Source organism: Hyalella azteca, unplaced genomic scaffold (genome assembly GCF_000764305.2).
Source record: "Hyalella azteca isolate HAZT.00-mixed unplaced genomic scaffold, Hazt_2.0.2 contig915, whole genome shotgun sequence".
Lineage (NCBI taxonomy): Eukaryota > Metazoa > Arthropoda > Malacostraca > Amphipoda > Hyalellidae > Hyalella > Hyalella azteca.
Window position 1 is genome coordinate 23,422 of NW_025931249.1, and position 18,528 is coordinate 41,949.

The 18,528-nt window shown below is 36.7% G+C and overlaps 1 protein-coding gene across 1 annotated transcript; it reads right to left on the bottom strand.

The window, feature by feature from the left end:
* Positions 1-1,385: 1,385 nt before the first annotated feature.
* Positions 1,386-17,628, bottom strand: LOC108671125 (TOX high mobility group box family member 4). Its single transcript, XM_018158602.2, has 8 exons — positions 17,472-17,628; positions 17,167-17,261; positions 10,862-11,176; positions 10,135-10,351; positions 9,011-9,188; positions 7,315-7,668; positions 5,992-6,034; positions 1,386-5,303 (listed from the first exon to the last, which is right to left on the bottom strand). Exons 1-8 carry the CDS (start codon positions 17,583-17,585, stop codon positions 5,234-5,236), a joined length of 1,386 nt encoding a protein of 461 aa, XP_018014091.2. The 5' UTR covers positions 17,586-17,628; the 3' UTR covers positions 1,386-5,233.
* Positions 17,629-18,528: the final 900 nt, after the last annotated feature.

Genomic DNA, 18,528 nt, shown 5'->3' on the forward strand with positions numbered 1-18,528 from the left:
GGGTTACTAATTCGTAACTATTCTTGATAGACCGGCCCATGGTCTAGGCGGGGGTAGAACTGCCCGAAATTGGCCCAGTTGCGGCCATGTGAATTGATTATAATTAATTAAATCAACTGAAAAAGCGCCTCAACAGACCCCAGTCACACCACGCAACAGACCCCATAGACAGGGTCTAATTAACAGTCCACAGTACAAAGGCAGGTTATTGAAGAAGTATGCGTGATTATGCAATTTTATTTCGAGTTTTATTTACAGGAATTTTAGAATGTGAACAAGTCAGGGAAGAAATGGTTTAACAACGCAGCACATCATCGCGGTGACGAACACTAAAGCCACGTTGTGTTAACACTTCACTTGAAAAAAATTAATGGAACGTATTGTCCAAAATAGTGACACACTTCCCACACGTAGCATAACTACGACTATTTTCTCGGACCAAACTGTGTCAGGATGACCCACGCAACTGAAAAAGTGCATCGTTATTTAGACAAAGTCTCGCTTATTTCTCTGGGTGTTTAATTCGTCGACCACGCTAACATTTTTCAAGTTAAAGGCTGTACAAAACACTAAAGCCACGTTGTGTTAACACTTCACTTGAAAAAAATTAATGGAACGTATTGTCCAAAATAGTGACACACTTCCCACACGTAGCATAACTACGACTATTTTCTCGGACCAAACTGTGTCAGGATGACCCACGCAACTGAAAAAGTGCATCGTTATTTAGACGAAGTTTCTCTTATTTCTCTGGGTGTTGAATTCGTCGACCACGCTAACATTTTACAAGTTAAAGGCTGTACAAAACACGGCAGTTAACCGCGGGCCTTTATTTCATATATAAATCAAATACAATTCGATGAATTTATATTATAAAGATAGAATATTTCATCGTCAGGCAACCATTGCAGCACTCACAGGAATGAATGTGTCGTGTTGTCCATATTGTGACACGCTCTCCGTATTTATCACTGACACGCCCTTGTGCCGGGCCCAAGTGAGTCGAGACGTCCTCAGCAATAGCAAATATTACATCGACATTTGGACAATTCCCATTCATTTCTCAGAGTGTGCTGGTTCATGACAATATTCAACACAAAAGATTAAGTGCCATGTTCATGTAGGAATATACAGCATACATTCGTGTAGGAATATACAGCATATATTCATGTAGGAATATACAGCATATATTCATGTAGGAATATACAGCATACATTCGTGTCGGAATACGTACGCTATACATCACACAATAGAAATGAAGTTGTGTATGCCAGACCTGCTCTACCGTAAATATCTTAGTCTAGGTGCTATGTACAGAATTACCTGCCACTACGTACCCCGCTAGTGATGGTACTAGTCACCCAACATATTACCCGCTAGTGAAGGTACTAGTCAACGTATTACCCGCTAGTGATGGTGATTAGTGCGAACTATGATTCCAACAAAGTGAACCAGCACTCAGATAATTAACAGGCATATTGTCCAAATAGTAACACACTTTCTTCATAGAGCGGACGTAGCACAGATATATACACCCTTTGGTCGGCCACCCTTGCGTCAGGATGACTCACTCACAGGCCAAAAAGTGGGTCATTATTTGGGCAAATTCTCGTTCATTTCGCTGAGTTCAGCAAACGAGTAGAAGCTGTTCAAATCCGATGAAAAAAAATCTACAAGTCACAACAAATTTAAATGCAAGGTGAGCATCGCGGAGTTACTCAGTTATTCACTCGGTCAAGTCATATAATGAATTGTATGAAATATTTAGTGAAGTTGCTCAATAAATAATAAAAATTTTCACATGGAAGCAAAGTTACGCTGCGTGGCAGACTGAAAATAACGAACGTGAAATTTAAAAACTGGAGTTGTACGAGTTGCAACGCATTACAAGCCAATTAAAATTGAAAACTTTGATAAAACCTGTGAGGAAAAAATGACCAAAAATTCTCTCGAGTGACATTGACGCTGTCACTGGTGAATGACACTCACACGGTCACTGGTGAATGACACTCACACGGTCACTGGTGAATGATGAATACGAGTGGCATGAATATAACATCACTCTGAACTGATCGAGTGTTGACAACAGCACAATTCTCTAATCACAAAATGAACATAAAGTTTAAAAGGAATCTCAGTTTGTAAACATTCAATGGAAATATAACAGTAAATTGATGAAAATTATCAGATAACAGAACAGATGATAAGCATTATATTGATGACAGATAATCAATGGAAAAATAAAACCAGCACACATCGGCCATGAGCCTAAATCACGCACGAATAAATAACTATACTTCAAAATCTGAACAAAGAGTCAAAGACAGGAAAAAATGTGAAACCATCATAAATTATAATGTACGGTGACCGAACCCAGGTGCTAAGCTACAGATCTGAGGACTACGCTTAACTATGGGCGCTATAGAATAGTTATTGCTGTTACTGTACACTTTATACAAGCGTTCCTCAGCACTGGGAGGTGTACTGCAGCGTGAACTATCAGGTAAACTGCAGCGTGACATGCAGAAATAAATGCAGGGATAAAAGTGCTGCACTTTCCCTGTCAAGGCCTGAGAGCAAGTGGGTGTACTTCCAAATGTCATAATAGCGCTACACTTCACTTCATCACTCCACGCTATTATAGCACTTCATCACTCCACGCTATTATAGCACTTCATTTCTCCATGCTATAAGAACTTCACTTCAATGCTATTATAACATTTCATATCCATGCAATAAAAATGTCCACTTCACATCTCCAAGAATTAAGAGCTTATCAAAGTTTGCACAGTTGCTGACCTCAGGACCACAAACCTTCATTAGACTTCATGAGTTCCGTTCTGAGATCTCACCATCATTATTATCACCAAGTGTGGTGATGAAACATCATTATCAACACCATGGTTATCATGAAGTGTGGTCAGTAAAATCTTGCATGGAATCCTTGACAAGAATTTCTGCCATGAGCTTCGCATTTTACATACACTTTCCTCTAAATCAACATTTGTGTTAACATTTGTGAACCTCATTCCAGGCAGTAATATAATATAGTACAACTTTCAAGCGAAAATATAACCATAACTATAGCATCAAAAATAGTAAACAAAGTAATTACAATGAATTGCTATTATTACATTGAATGGTTCGTTATAAAGTTAATGAGGGCATATTCAACACCAGCAACTGTGTGGTAGTCAGAAAAATGCATGGGTAATATTGTCCGAATAGCGATACACATTAGTGACACACTTAGCACTGAGGCGTCTTTTTTGCCGAGCAAAATGGGTCAGGATGACCCAAACAAGTGCATAAAAATGCATCGTTGTTTGTACAAAGTCTCTTAATTTTTCTGCATGTACGCGGCTGACGTCACTCGCTGAACCTAACCTCTTCACTGACAGCAAGTCAGCGAGGAACCAACTGATCAGTCAGCAGGAAAGTCTTGTATTTCACAATCAGTTATATTTACTGAATATATTATACACATATAATATATTCTAAGATGCATCCCACGGCCACCCTCGTCAACAGTATCATGGAAATTATTTCAAATATACAAAATCTTGAATTATAAGACACGACATTTTAAACTCGCAGCAAAAGACACACCAAACAGCGCTGCCAAGTTTCGCACTTCACCTAAAATACTTGAAATTCAAAGAAAAAAACACACAAAGAAATATATATTCCCTAGGCTTAGAGATAAAGGAAAACCTAAGGGCTGTGAGGTTCTCATGCACATGCTGCTCTTATTGGTAGTAATTGTATGCTTATTGTTCAGAGTAATTACAATAGAACGAGAGATTAATTCACATATTCACAATAGAAGATCGGTGCAGTAAACTCTTATTATACACAGCTTAAAAAAAGATGCAGGCGCAACTAAAGGACGCAAATGTTTAAATAAAAACGCTCGTCTAAACAACAACAAGAACAATAACAATAATTTAACTGCAGAACCGCCACAAAACACCAATACAACTCATTAAATAAGTCATGTATAACTCGTTCTACAAGTGGTAGCACAAAGAACAACCAGGAGAACTTGTTCATCCAACAGCGTTCGATGTGCGTCTGTTCGAGCGTGGCCTGGGACTGCTACATCCGAAAATGCAAATGCAATAACAAACACGGAGAGCACGTTTGTCATGCGGGTTGTGCACTAGCATTCAAATGCCAAGGAATAATTCGCTCTGCGCAAGCTCATCAAATTTAGTGCGTTTTCGCCACCACATTCCTGGTTTCCCTCAATGAAGCCACTTCAACCACTTCAACATACTAATATTCGATCAAAGCAACATAATTCCAACCCTGCAACATAATTACATTTGATAAAAATAACCTAATTCTCATCCCTACCAAATAAACATCCCTGAATATCCATAGACTTTGATTGCCAAGTGACCCCCTTCAGGCTATTAGAAGATGTCTGTCTAGCCATACTTGCACGACCTATCAATGCTTTACGAAAACGATGCACTGATAGACATAAATTAGATAGAATGAACAATCAGAAGTCAGCAATTGTAACAATAATAACACAAATACCTCTACTAATCCAGCAGCCATCATCGTCCCAAAGAAGACCAACGCCATTCCAGTCCACTATTGTACCTCGGTCGTACCCACAAACTTGCATACCAAAGCCCGAGTTTCTACCTCATAGTTTGGACTCTCATTCTGAATATTCTACCAGGATCCCGGCATTTTGCTCCATGAATTGTGAACACACTAGATGTAGCTAACTAATAAATTTTGTAATTACAATGAACAAATAACAATACAAATTAAAAGCTATACAAGCATCAAATGAGCCTCTTCAGTCGTACACTTCAGACACTAATCTGCAATTCTTTGTCAAGTGAAGAGGCACAAGACGAAGAGAAACCATTATAATTGTTGCCGGAAACTAATACAATTCTTTTGGTATAATTAGAAGAAGTTACACCAGCCTAATTCTTATGTAGGAAATAATTGTACTAAGTTATGATTCGTTAGAGAGCACGGCGCGAAGAACCGACGGGCCGCTTTATTTCATAGTCGGTCCGTTTTATTTCACAGTCTGACTGTTTTAGTTCACAGTCGGACCGTTTTAGTTCACAGTCGGTCCGTTTTATTTCACAGTCGGTCCATTTTATTTCACAGTCGGACCGTTTATTTCACAGTCGGACTGTTTTATTTCACAGTCGGGCCGTTTATTTCACAATGGGCCGTTTATTCCACTCGGGCCGTTTTATTTCACAGGCGCAGGGTAGCCGGACGCGTTGGACTGGTTGCCAGCGACCCACGTGCTGAACACATCCCTGCAACCAGGCAAGTCTTGTTAATGACATGCATGTTTGTACATTCACTTCAAAACTATTCAAATATAGTCTATGATGAAGCTTATACATTGGTTTAAAAACTAATTAACTACAGTCTATCACCTATCTTTATACTATATCACTTACTATTACATCCACACAATCTAGCGCGTTCGAATCACAATATTTTGACGAATCTTTCACACACAGATATGAATATAAAAATAAATTACAAAAACGCTCCAGAGTAGTTTGCTGAGAAAACATTTTGGTCAACACAGAAGAACATTACCTGTAGCCATGGTTCCAATGAGCCATTGCAGCTCTGAACAAATAACTAATATTAAAAATGTATTTTGTATATGCATTGTGCTTATATATACATACCCTTAGAAAGTACTCTTTTTTGGGAATCTCAGATCGTTTTCTTTCCACTATTACATTGATAAAGCCCCAGATACCGACCCCTGTACTATTTGCCTGTCCACTAGTTCCCCCTGCACTAGTTCCACCAGTCCACCCTCCACTTCCCCTCCACAAGCCCCAGGTACCTTCCCCCTCCACTAGATCCCCCTCCCCTAGCCCCACTCACCGGCAGTGGTTGACGACACACTCATCACTGCAGTACTAGCCCACTCACCGGCAGTGGTTGACGACACACTCATCGCTGCAGTACTCGCCCACTCACCGGCAGTGGTTGACGACACACTCATCGCTGCAGTACTCGCCCACTCACCAGCAGTGGTTGACGACACACTCATCACTGCAGTACTATGTTGTTGTTGAGAGCCGCCAGTCTTGTTGTTGTCTGTATCACCACCGTTGCTGTTGTCATTTGTCACGTTGTTATTGTTGTTGTTGTTGAGGTTGTTGTTGTTTGGGGAAGGAGTCATGGCTAAATTGCTGTTATTGTTGCTGTTGTTGTTTGGGGAGTTGGAGTTAGAGGATGAGTTAATCAAAGTAGTTGAGTGATGTTGTTGTTGTTGCTGCTGGTGATGATGGTGCTGAAGTTGTTGTTGTTGTTGGTGATGATGGTGATGTAGTTCAGGAGATGCTTGAGGTGTTTGATGGTATTGTTGTTGTTGTTGTTGAGCATATTGCTGTTGTTGTTGTGGCGGGCTGTGCTGAGCCTGCAACAATAACAATATCGTTATCATCTCATGTAGAATACAAATATTTAAGAAAATGCAACGAAGTTAATATTGTTATATTATCTTTAAGAAGTAAGAAGAATGAACGATCATGCCAAGACAATGTGTATGATATCACCAAAGGTTTAAGGCAGAAACTTGCATCATTCATCATAATGCAGGGATTAAAAAATTTAAATTGGTAGACTCCAGTTAATACTTCGTGTATATCAACATCAACACATTAAGCAGTAGCAGTAAAAAGTATCATGTGTTAAGCATTAGAATCTAACTGAGACATTAAACTTAATAAACATAGCATAAAATAGAAACATTGAACTTAATAAACATAGCATAAAATAGAAACATTGAACTTAATAAATATAGCATAAAATTGAGACATTGAAGATTGAACTGAATAGATATACCTAGCATAAAATTGAAAGATTATGCAAATTTTCAATGCGAAAGAATTGGAACATATAAGCAACTACTCCACTGAAATCATGCAGCGTAGCTTCGCTTTAACATGAGATGTCCATGTTATTTTAACTAGTTTTTTTCCTTAAAATTACCAAAAAGTAATCTACAGCCTTAAAAAAAGTGTTAAATCTTACTGAAACATTTGTAGGATTTTTTTTGTGAATGTCAAGCGTATAAGTGCATAATTATTTGAAGAAAGAAGTCGAAGAACTAAATAGATTTCCTTCTTTTTCAAGGTCGGTCACGTTTGGTGACCGCAAAGCCTTCCAGCAACGGACCATTTAAAATAAAATTGTAGGTAAGTATTTTAGTGAACACCAAAGTTCAAGCTGAACCAAGCGAACTAAACTCCACACCTCTACCTGAGTGTAGAGGTGTGGAGAGTGTGGTGCACATACCTGAGTGTAGAGGTGTGGAGAGTGTGGAGAGTGTGGTGCACATACCTGAGTGTAGAGGTGTGGAGAGTGTGATGCACATACCTGAGTGTAGAGGTGTGGAGAGTGTGGAGAGTGTGGTGCACATACCTGAGTGTAGAGGTGTGGAGAGTGTGGTGCACATACCTGAGTGTAGAGGTGTGGAGAGTGTGGAGAGTGTGGTGCACATACCTGAGTGTAGAGGTGTGGAGAGTGTGGTGCACATACCTGAGTGTAGAGGTGTGGAGAGTGTGGAGTGTGGTGCATGGAGTGTGGGGTCTGCTGGGGTGGGGCTGGAGAGGAGCTGGTGCTGGCTGGAGACCCTACGCCAGGAGAGGTCTGCACACAAACATTCAACTTATATTAACAATACATAATATCTGTACATTAATAGCTTATAATATATTCTTATATTATTAGGTTATGGTAACAAATATCTTCTTTTAATCTTAACTGGACTTATTACTTGTATCCTGACTTGTTTATTTGTATCTTAACCAGGCATATTAATTTTATCTAAACAAGTTTTGAGACACGTTTCAAGTTAAGACATACCGTACTGTATTTATTCCATGTTCAAGATATGACAATATATACCAAGTTCATTTGTTTTTATTAACAATATATCAGCTGAGGCTTTTACATCTTAGAACAAATCCCAATTTAGAGCCAAACTTAGGCTACCCTAACATGGTTCAGTTAAGTGGCAGCTTCATATATATCAAGGCTACATTATATCTGTTTCATATGTATAATGATTAAATTCTTACTAAGAAGTATATAATGCCATTTAATAGCAACCAATGCAAAACTTATATCAGAATATGCAGAAACAATCAATATCTGTAATGAGATCGTGTAAAAATGTTTTGTTCCTATTCCGTGTGTTTGAGAATAAGCTGCATAACACATGCCACACAAACATTTAGGCTATACTCTGGGCCTGTATAATAAGACAACAATCTCATGCTATCAGGATATTTCATATCAATTGAGCTCTTTTAAATTCCTGCATACCTTAAATTTTTCTATTATATCTCTTCTTTTCTTTCTATGCTGTGGCCCAAAGGGGGAAATTGGTCTAAATTAAACAGGTGGTCTAAAATAAACAGTTGGTCTAAAGTAAACAGACGGTGTAAAGTAAACAGGTGGTCTAAAATAAACAGTTGGTCTAAAGTAAACAGATGGTGTAAAGTAAACAGGTGGTCTATATTAAACAAGTGGTCTAAAGTAAAGAGATGGTCTAAATTAATATATATAGCATAAAAGTGTAGCACGGTAAACTGCTTGAGGTATTCCTTCTTGGCGACTTCAGTCTGGTCTAAATTAAACTTTTAAACTGAAAATTCACCAAACTGACTTGTAAAGTTACTCAGGGCAACTTAATTCTTCCCTAAATCGGAAGTGGTGGGAAAGTCTATAATTTGTCCACTTGAAATGGAATGCAAGTCACGAGTCACTAGTCAACTTGAAGTAAGTCATTCAACAGTTATTTTTATGACACAATCGAGTAAAAAATCTTATTTAATAAATTATATATGATATAAATTATCAATAATATTTATAATATTGGTAAATGAATATTATCATTATTAATTATAATATAATTGCAAATTATTAATAATAATATTTATAATAAATAGTAAATGAATATTATCGTTATTAATTATAATATAAATGCAAATAGGGGATGAAGTGTGTGGGGGAATTGGGTGACCCATAGTGGATTGTTGAGGTGGCATCTGGGGGTTGAGTCCTCCAGGATATCCCCCAGTGGCGGGGGCACCGCCCCCGTTGTAGGCGTAGTGTGGGGGGAACCCGGGGGCTCCACTGGCATACTTGGAGTCGCCCTCGCCTCCCTGCATGGTCAGTTCATGGTTAATCATTTTATATATTATTATTTCATGGAGTTTCCTTCAACAATTTCTCAATTTTATTAATTCATTGTCTATTTTTTAATACAGGAGTTAACAAAATAATTTAAAATAATAAAAACCAAATTTTAATTTAAAAAATCATAATTAAAGATATTTAGCAGGTATACAATACAGAAGTAGCATGAAGTTATAGTCTTTGATATTCATGAAGTTTCCTTCAACAATTTCTCAATTTTTTGTCAATTTTTAGATAGTGTAGCTAAGAAAATAATTTTGCATAAACAAACTTTTAATTAAAAAATCATAATTAAAGATCTTTAGCGGGGATACAATACAGAAGTAGCAACAAGTGATAGTCTTTGATATAAGTCTGAGAAAAAGTTAATTAATGTACAGCCTCATTATCTATACTATGGGAAGTATGGAGAACTAACGTCAAGTTTGTTAACAAAAGAAATGGAATAGAAGCTCGAGTTTGGCACTGTACAATAACAAGGTAAGAAATAACTTTTACATACAGTATATTATTAACAAATAAAAATACCTTTTATAGTACATTATAAACAAATAACTCATTATCTTAAAAAAAAGAATAAGCAAAGGGAAACATTTCAATTTCAAAGAAAGAGAAATATTCATTCTACAAAAAAATTCTAGCCCAAATTTTTTGTTTTGACTTCAATTCCATTAAAATTTATTACAAACAAATAACTCTAATTTTATAACAGAGGTGTGCTTCAAATAGTTTCTCAAAAAATCAGCTTTAATACTTTGATACTTATTTTGGATGTTTCTGCTGCTCACAAACATACAATGGACAAATGCTCATAGCCTCATAACAATAACATGGTAATATAAATTAGATTGGCAAAAAGTACAGATGCTCACAGCAATAACATGGTAATATAAATCAGATAGTCTTACTAACCTTAGAAACAAGTGTAGCACGGTAAGCTGCCAGCTGTTTGAGGTATTCCTTCTTGGCAACTTCAGTGCGCTTCTTGTAGACGTTCTTGGTGTCAATTTCTAGTGAATCCCAGAGCGATGCAACAATTTTTGACACCTCACCAAAAGAGGCGTTGGGATTCTGGCCACGAATGTTGGCTTGGGTGTCACGGAAGAACAGCGCGTATGCCGACACAGGCCTGAAATTAAAAACAACTGTTAACATACTAGACTTGGTAAACTTGTTGTCAAGAGAAAAATAACCATATTTATAGGTTGAAAATTAGGTTAATGTAAACATGAGTCATGCAGCAATTGTGGCAAACATTCAAATTGTATTGTTGTGCAAAGATTTTGAAGAATAATATATTTATTATAATTTTTCAACAAACTATTTTTGCAATAAGACAATTTCAGCAGTTTAACATCAATTTAGTATTTTTTACCTACACCTGCATCTCCCACAAAAATATTCAGACAGCCTATCACAAAATCAACCACCAATAAAATTCAAATATGAAACTACACTTCGTATGTCTTTAAATATGTATAATATGTAGGTACCTATATAAGAAGTGAAAACGAATGTAAATAAATATACAAGCATTATGAAATGGTCTAGAAGATGACTAACTTGTGAGAAAGAATTTAATATAAATATGTAACTACACTCACTAATACTACAAATGTAACAATTAATTCAGACTTACTTATGAGGTTCATTGGGATCTTTTTTCTTTTTATTTTTCTTGGATAGTTTAGGTTTCTTGCCGCGTCCTGCACCAACACCAGCCATGGCATCACCCCCGTCAGGTGAAGGCCGCTTGTTGTGACGGGTCAAGTCATCATTGGAATCCTCTGACCCCGGGGATGGGGACTCCCCAGACACGGGTGACTCTGTGGGTATGGATGAAGGGACACCCCCCATGGGGGGATGGTAGTAGCCCCCCATCATTGAGTGTGGGGTCGAGTAGACGGGACTGCTCGGAGACATCATACCCTGGTGTGTCATGTAGCTTGTGGAGCTGAAAAGTAAGATATAATTGCTACATACAAAATATATACAACAACAATTGTGAGATTGACTAAAAAAACCAACTTAAAATGACTAGCTGCATATATACCTTTAACTTATTGTCTTTGCACGTGAACAATTAATAATGTATATATATAGGCACATATTGGCATAATTTGACAGAAGCTTTCCTTTTATGCAAGTTTGATTCAAAACCAGAGCATGCTTTTATTAATAATCTTCTTTTTAATTTTTTTCAAATATGTCAAACAAAACCTCTCAGTGCCAGCAAGAAATTTTGTTCTACACATTGAAAACACAAATCAGTAGATTATTAATGAAAATCATGCTCTGGTCTTCAATCAAACTTGCAATACCTATACATGGGTACGGTATGTATACATGCACATGTACCTACATATTTTTATGATCTTCTAACTAATAGGGTAAAAAGACAATCCCTGTCAAAAAGCAAACAAGTAGTATATTATAAAACCACCCACTACTAAAAATTAGTTCCATCAGATTTTTAATGGGTGAGGAAATAATAATTTACACTATACATAATGACAATTGCCCAAGTGGAGTAGAAATTGTAAGAAATTATCCCTTTTAAGAAACAATAAGTAATAGAGGTCACATTAACTGGGATTAATTTATCTATAAAAGGATATAAGGTTTGTCTGATTGGTCAGTTTGGAGCATAATACAGATGTTATGAATAATAGTCAAGAAATTCAGAATTTTGGCAATTCTACTGCATTGAAAAATAAGATACTTTAAGTAATTTGCCATGTAAATGTAATATTTCATAGTTTAGTGCATTGATGTAGCCATAACTTTTGTGGTTTGAGATCTCTTGATCAATAACTACAGATAATCAATGAAACAATTTTTATTGTTTCATGAATTTTGAGATGAATAATGAAAAAATAATGCATTGGAATGAAACAAGGAACACAAGACGGGACAGCATGCAATACAGAAATGAAGCAGAACAAAGCAAGGCAGGGAAATTACAAGCTTTTGTCACAAGGTAATGAGAGGTCTTGTCTTCCATACTAATCTCATCCTGCCTATTAAAAAAAATTTGTTCTCTTCAAAATGACATGAAATATATTGGTTTTTAATATTTCTAATTGATCTACAGCTTTTCTTGCATATGTTTCTATTCATTTTGTATTAAAGAACAACCTCAGTACAATGTTATGCTCTTCCAAAGTAAATATGAACTTGATAAAAAATTTCAATCAGTTGCAATTGTAATCTGGTCATAGATAACTGCAAGTCAAAGAGAAAATAAACCCAAAGTTAATTAGCACTAATTAACACATTTACATTCGTGTTTTGGTCAAGAGCTGGACAGGGTTGGTAACATAACTGGACAGGGGTTGGAAATCCAGACAAAATTATTTTTTGTACTCTGTAATAAGTTTGTACTAGAAGAAACAAATGCAAAAATGAATGAACTACATTACTGGATATTCTAAACAATTTTCAAGTTCATTAGGCTAGGGTTAATGCTAGGTGTGTATAAAACACTGCATTATATTGCTAAACACCTTCCTACAGAGGTTAGAACCAGCCAGGTCAATTTTTTATATTTTCTCACAATTTAATAAAGGTCCCTGGGTGCAAAATAATCATAATCCAGGTAAGTGGAACTTAAAACTCACCAAGCCATAATTGAAACATAGGCTCATTCAATATGCACATTTATTGCATTAAAAAATTTGTTACAAATGGTAATTTAGATATCATGCAAACAGCAAGTTTAACTTTGAAATTCACTGGTTTGATGCAGGAATTTGGTAAGAAAACTCACCAAGCCAGGGTGTAATTCTGAGAGGACTGGCCATGCAAGTAGCCATGTGGCAACATACTGGTGAAATTAGATTCAATTGGATTCAGTTGAATTCAGCATAAAAATATAATTATGCCAGGTAACAAATAGGATGCTTTTAACAAGACTACAATGAAGCTGGCAAGAAGCCTAAAAATAATAAGGAACAAAATGTAGGAATATAATATTAAATAGGGAAGAACCATTTTGAATTTGAATGCCAAGAATTATTAACTTCACACAAATGTTTCAAGCCAAACAGAAGTGCAGATTTATGCTATAATTTATAATATAACATAAACCTAAAGGTATATATAGTTGCTTTGATAAAAAGAAGCAAAACACGCTGGAGGGAATAAATAGCAATAGAAGGAGAATTTGCATTCATTATGGTGTAACTTGACATGACATAAAAAATGTTAGGGATATTTTTACTGCATGGAAAAGTATGGCAAAAAGCGGGTCACAGAAGTGCAAAAGATTCACAAGAATAAAACAAAAAGAACAGAACATTAGAAACTGGAGAAATTAAAATTTAACACTAAGTCACAACAAATTAGCAAATCACATCAGGAAATAATGATAAAAACAACAACTTATACAAATTTTTCAGAAAATGAAGATATATGTAGCATTAATAAATGGCTTCCAGCATGGAATGAAAACTGAAACAGCATGGAATGAAAATTGATTTTAACCTGTTGGCAGCTACCTGTTCATTGTAACTGGAGCAGATGCATCTTGGTACTCCATTGCATAAAACTAATCAATTTAAATTGATAATCCTGACACTTTGTTTTTCTGAGAAAACCTAATTTCTCAATATAAATAAATAAAAACTTCTGCAGAATGAAAGGTTTTTTCAACTTACTGAAAACTTATCAATAGCTCACATGAATCTAACCCAATCTTTTCCAAACATATTCACATGACACCAGGTTGTGAAAAGTCCTACTTTTTTTCTGAAATATTGTGGCTCTAACATCCTATAATTTTCATAGGTACGTATCAAATCTTGTGGCTCTACTGTCATGTATCTTTGTTTGATTGAAAAAAAATTGCAGTTTGCACTTTGCAAACATGTCATTTCATAAAATTCAACTTCCGCAATCCGCATTACTTAATAATGGTCCGCCAAAATATCCTGCAGAACGTAGTCATTGTAATGATAAGAAGTCAACATAAACCTTTCATTGAAGATTGCGCATAGTTGCGGTCACGTCAGAGCAGTCAGACTGCATTAACATGTGTTCAGCTTACAGTAAAAACAAATGTTATTGTTGCTGCTTGACTGTTTTAGGGTAAAATCAGAGACTTGGGGTAACATGTGCAGGGACTTTGTAAATAAGTTCGCAACTCACAAGTAGCTTTTCATGGCCAAGATATGGAATTAAAGGCTCAAAAAATGGAATCACACCTTTAAGAAATGGAATTATGGCTGTCAAACCCATAAAACCATGGCTTGGAAAATCCATAGGCGGCTTGCAAAGTGGATATATTCCATGCCTGAGGTAAAAGAGAAACAAAGGAGTGAAAGGTCTGACCTCAAGAGCTAGAAAAATGGCTGACTGGATGAGAAACCAATGATCATGAAAGTAAGTCATTATCATTTTTCATGTCATTGATATCATTTTAGAACTAACATAAGTAACTGAGGAATTGAACAAGGACAATTCATGTACTATAGTTAACAAGTATATTGGAGGTAATTTGTCTAGTCAGTAGTTACTCTATTAGGAATCTTGCACTTTGCAGCTTCAAATATGGCAGGAAAACTCTATGTAGTCAGCAGAGTGCAGACATAACTCATTAGAGTCAGAGGGAAAACACATTCTGCACCTGCAAACTAACACCGTAACATGCATCACTTCAAATGATTCAATTTCACCTGTTCTCATTGGGATTATGGCTATTACACTGTGCCAAATTTTATTCACACTCAATAATAAAAATGGCAAACTTTTGCCTAAAAATTTTTAAAAATTGTCTATAAAAGCAGTTTAAACCCATGATATTTAGAAATTTCAGCTCAATATTCTAGAATCTAGAGTACTAGAGTGGCACTGTTGAATTTATAGATTTCACATTTATTAAAAATATGTCATTCAGAAGCCATGAAATTTTAATATTACTATTATTTAGGAAGTATCTAATCATGCTAAAATGAGAAATATTCCTCATAAATTTGGTATCTTGCAGCTAGATGGAGATCTTTGATGAACAAGTTGATAGCTATGAGATAATTCATCAATGTTATGCAGTTCTGCTGCACTTCTGCACTCTGGACTCTGCATCCGCAGGAAATAGGAATCATGTTAGTCATGTAGCTAGGCCTAACTGTAACTCTGTAAGCAAGCATGGAAAACATCTACCTTTGGGGCTGCAACTAGAGCTTTCCCGCCATTTCCAAAACCGCTAGATTTACACCAGATGAATTACCTCCTATCTACTAATTCAGTCTAATTGTTAACAAAAGTTCACAATTGGACCACGAGATTCCAAATGTATCAAATTTTGTCACTTTGGAGCTGCAAAATTTCAGAAGCAAGTAGGAAAAATCCAATTCTGTGTAAGTTGTGGCTCCAAAAATTGTGTTAGCCTATTGTGCCAGCTCTAATAACTAATCATGGCTTGAAAAGTTTATTTATTGATGTATCCCAAGCTACTAACTCTGAAGTTTAACATCTTTTTAATTTTATAATTTGGTAGATTTCATTTTGAGTTTTCTTAACTGCAAAAAAGTAATTGAATAACGACATAATGTGTCATTATGTGAAATTGTGAAGTCATTTGTCTGCACCAATCAATGCAATCATCGCATAAAAAGATTAGAGCAAACTGGAGTTACTGGACCAATTGGCAAATTTAAGAACTTTTGTTCACAATTGGATTATTTTGAATCAACTTCAACTAAATTTGACTGAGTCACTGAGTCAGATTATCAGATTCAGATAAATGATATAGTAAAATGGCTGCGCCTTCGGCGGCTCGGCCTACGCATGTATCAGAATCAGATGACCGTTGAAATGATTAGCCTTGTGACGGTTAATGTGACAACAAATACGCTCACATAAAATAGTTATCTATACTTCCATAAATTGAAATTCATATTTTATTTATCGTATATTTTCCGAAACTTGGCCTTCCTTTTACAATAAATTTGTCCTAAATTTGATGCTCCCGCCGGCTCTCAGCTGTTTCGCAACATTGAAGTACCCGCTAAACTCGAGACTGACATGACTACCCAGCAGTCTTTATAACTATACAGCTAGGCGTTAAAATGACTGTGACAAAAAAAATATATATATATTGTCAAACTATTTTGTTACGCATCTCAAAAAGCTTTTCAAAAGCCTGGCTTTCTAAATAGATCAAAGTAGTTTAGGAGTGTATCGAAGGATTTTTTATGAGATGGTGGTGATTTAGGTGCCTCGGTGGGACTTCATAAATTGGAAGGTGGATTTTTTTAAATACAATTATATTAAAATATATAATTATGCGGTTTGAATTATTGACGCTATTTATTTTTTATAAAGTGGACTTAGCCTGGCCCATTCGAAACATAGCATAATTTTTACAGCTAGTGGAGCTTGAACCTCAAACTCACTGCTCCAATCTTGGTGCCCATTGTTACGTGTTTACGTATTGAACAAATTAGAATAGAACTACTATGCTGTCAATAGTAGGTCATGTGAGGCCAGCAAGCCTTTTATACTTCAGTTGTAAAGCAGATTCCACCAAATACAGTTCCCCGAACTTATAGTCTCGTCTCTGCCCATCTTCATCCTTAGCTAGCTTGGACTTTGAAGTCATACGACTAGCAAACGTAACACCCATAGCGACTCCGTTAAAAAAATCGACATTGAAAAATGTCTTAAATCTCATGCATTTTCCCTCAATAGAAATTATGATACTAGATTCAACAACAAGAGGATCCAAAATAAAAAGCATAATTTTTACAGCTAGTGGAGCTTGAACCTCAAGCTCACTGCTGCAATCTTGGTGCCCATAGCGACTCCGTTCAAAAATCGACATTGAAAAATGTCTTAAATCTCATGCATTTTCCCTCATTAGAAATTATGATACTAGATTCAACAACAAGAGGATCCAAAATAAAATAAAATGTTCGTAAATTTCCAATTCAGCGTAAAACTTACGCAGTTGTGGGGACTTGTCCAGCGATGGAAGGGATATACATTTGCTGGGGGGGAAAGTGGGGGTTGTTGCCGTGGTGGTCAACATTGTGGTGGCCCTGCAAAAATATCAACGACTTGTAGAAATGTTTTCTTTCGACATTATCAGGATCACTAAATTTTAATAAAAACTACTTGAATCCATCCCGAAATTATTTACACGATATGAGTTTTAGTCCACTTTGAAGAAAATAATTGGCAAATGATGCAGTCTAAATGTGTATACATAGTAATTCACTTATGATATATATTGATATTATGTTGTCTACCTGGTGCTGGTACATGGAGTTGGGATGTCCCCCCATGGAGTGCTGTGGAGGCGCGTGGTGGGGGTGTGAGGGGGAGCCGCCCTCCCCCACGCTGCTCCCATCGCTGGGGTTCATTGATGGGTTGTGGAGGGGGGATTCAAAACGCCCGTACTGATGCTGTGGGGGAAATAAAAATAAAAATATATCAACTGCCTTTAAAAAAGGACGCGTGTATCATTCCACAACATTTTGTTACACAAAGAAACACGAGGAATTCAATTATCAACGAATTCGTTAACAGGATAAATAAATTTCCGTGTAAATCATATATTATCGAAAAAAATTGCACCAACGGCAACGCAAGCGCCGAAAACCGGTTTAAATTTGCGCCGAATCAGCGCAGACTCAGGGCAGAAAGCAACGAAATGCGCGGCCGCGGCCGCGGCGACGTCTGGAAAGGTGAGTTTATAGCGAACGTCAGACGAGGATGTAGAAACCGTCGCACGAAAATGTAGGGACTGTCAGACTTAGATGTGAACTCTCGATACGAACGTGCGAATAATAAAGTTCCATGAGCTCGTGGGAGCGATTCCACGATGGATGTAAATATCCCAATGCAGTCGATTCCGTGGCGCATGTAAATCGCACTCTACCTGCGACCGGGGCGCCGCCCTCCCTGGGACCAACACCGCCAGTGGCGACTGAGGAACTTGTTTATAGTGACGACGAAGTTTACAATCATGACTGACGAACTTGTCATTCTTGACTGACGAATTTGTCACTCGTGACTGGCAAAGTTGTCACTCGTCACTGACAAAGTTGTCACTCATCACTGACAAAGTTGTCACTCATCACTGACAAAGTTGTCACTCATCACTGACAAAGTTGTCACTCATCACTGACAAAGTTGTCACTCATCACTGACAAAGTTGTCACTCATCACTGACAAAGTTGTCACTCATCACTGACAAAGTTGTCACTCATCACTGACAAAGTTGTCACTCATCACTGACAAAGTTGTCACTCATCACTGACAAAGTTGTCACTCATCACTGACAAAGTTGTCACTCATCACTGA

Bases quoted from the DNA above. Each gene is read 5' to 3' on its own strand.
- LOC108671125 (XM_018158602.2), bottom strand. From the start codon at position 17,585: ATGAACCCCAGCGATGGGAGCAGCGTGGGGGAGGGCGGCTCCCCCTCA. The intron at 9,189-10,134 runs GTTAGTAAGACT...CTGACCATGCAG, and splicing joins GTGCTACACTTGTTTCTAAG to GGAGGCGAGGGCGACTCCAA. The intron at 6,035-7,314 runs GTATGTGCACCA...ACTGCTGGTGAG, and splicing joins CTCCACACCTCTACACTCAG to TGGGCGAGTACTGCAGCGAT.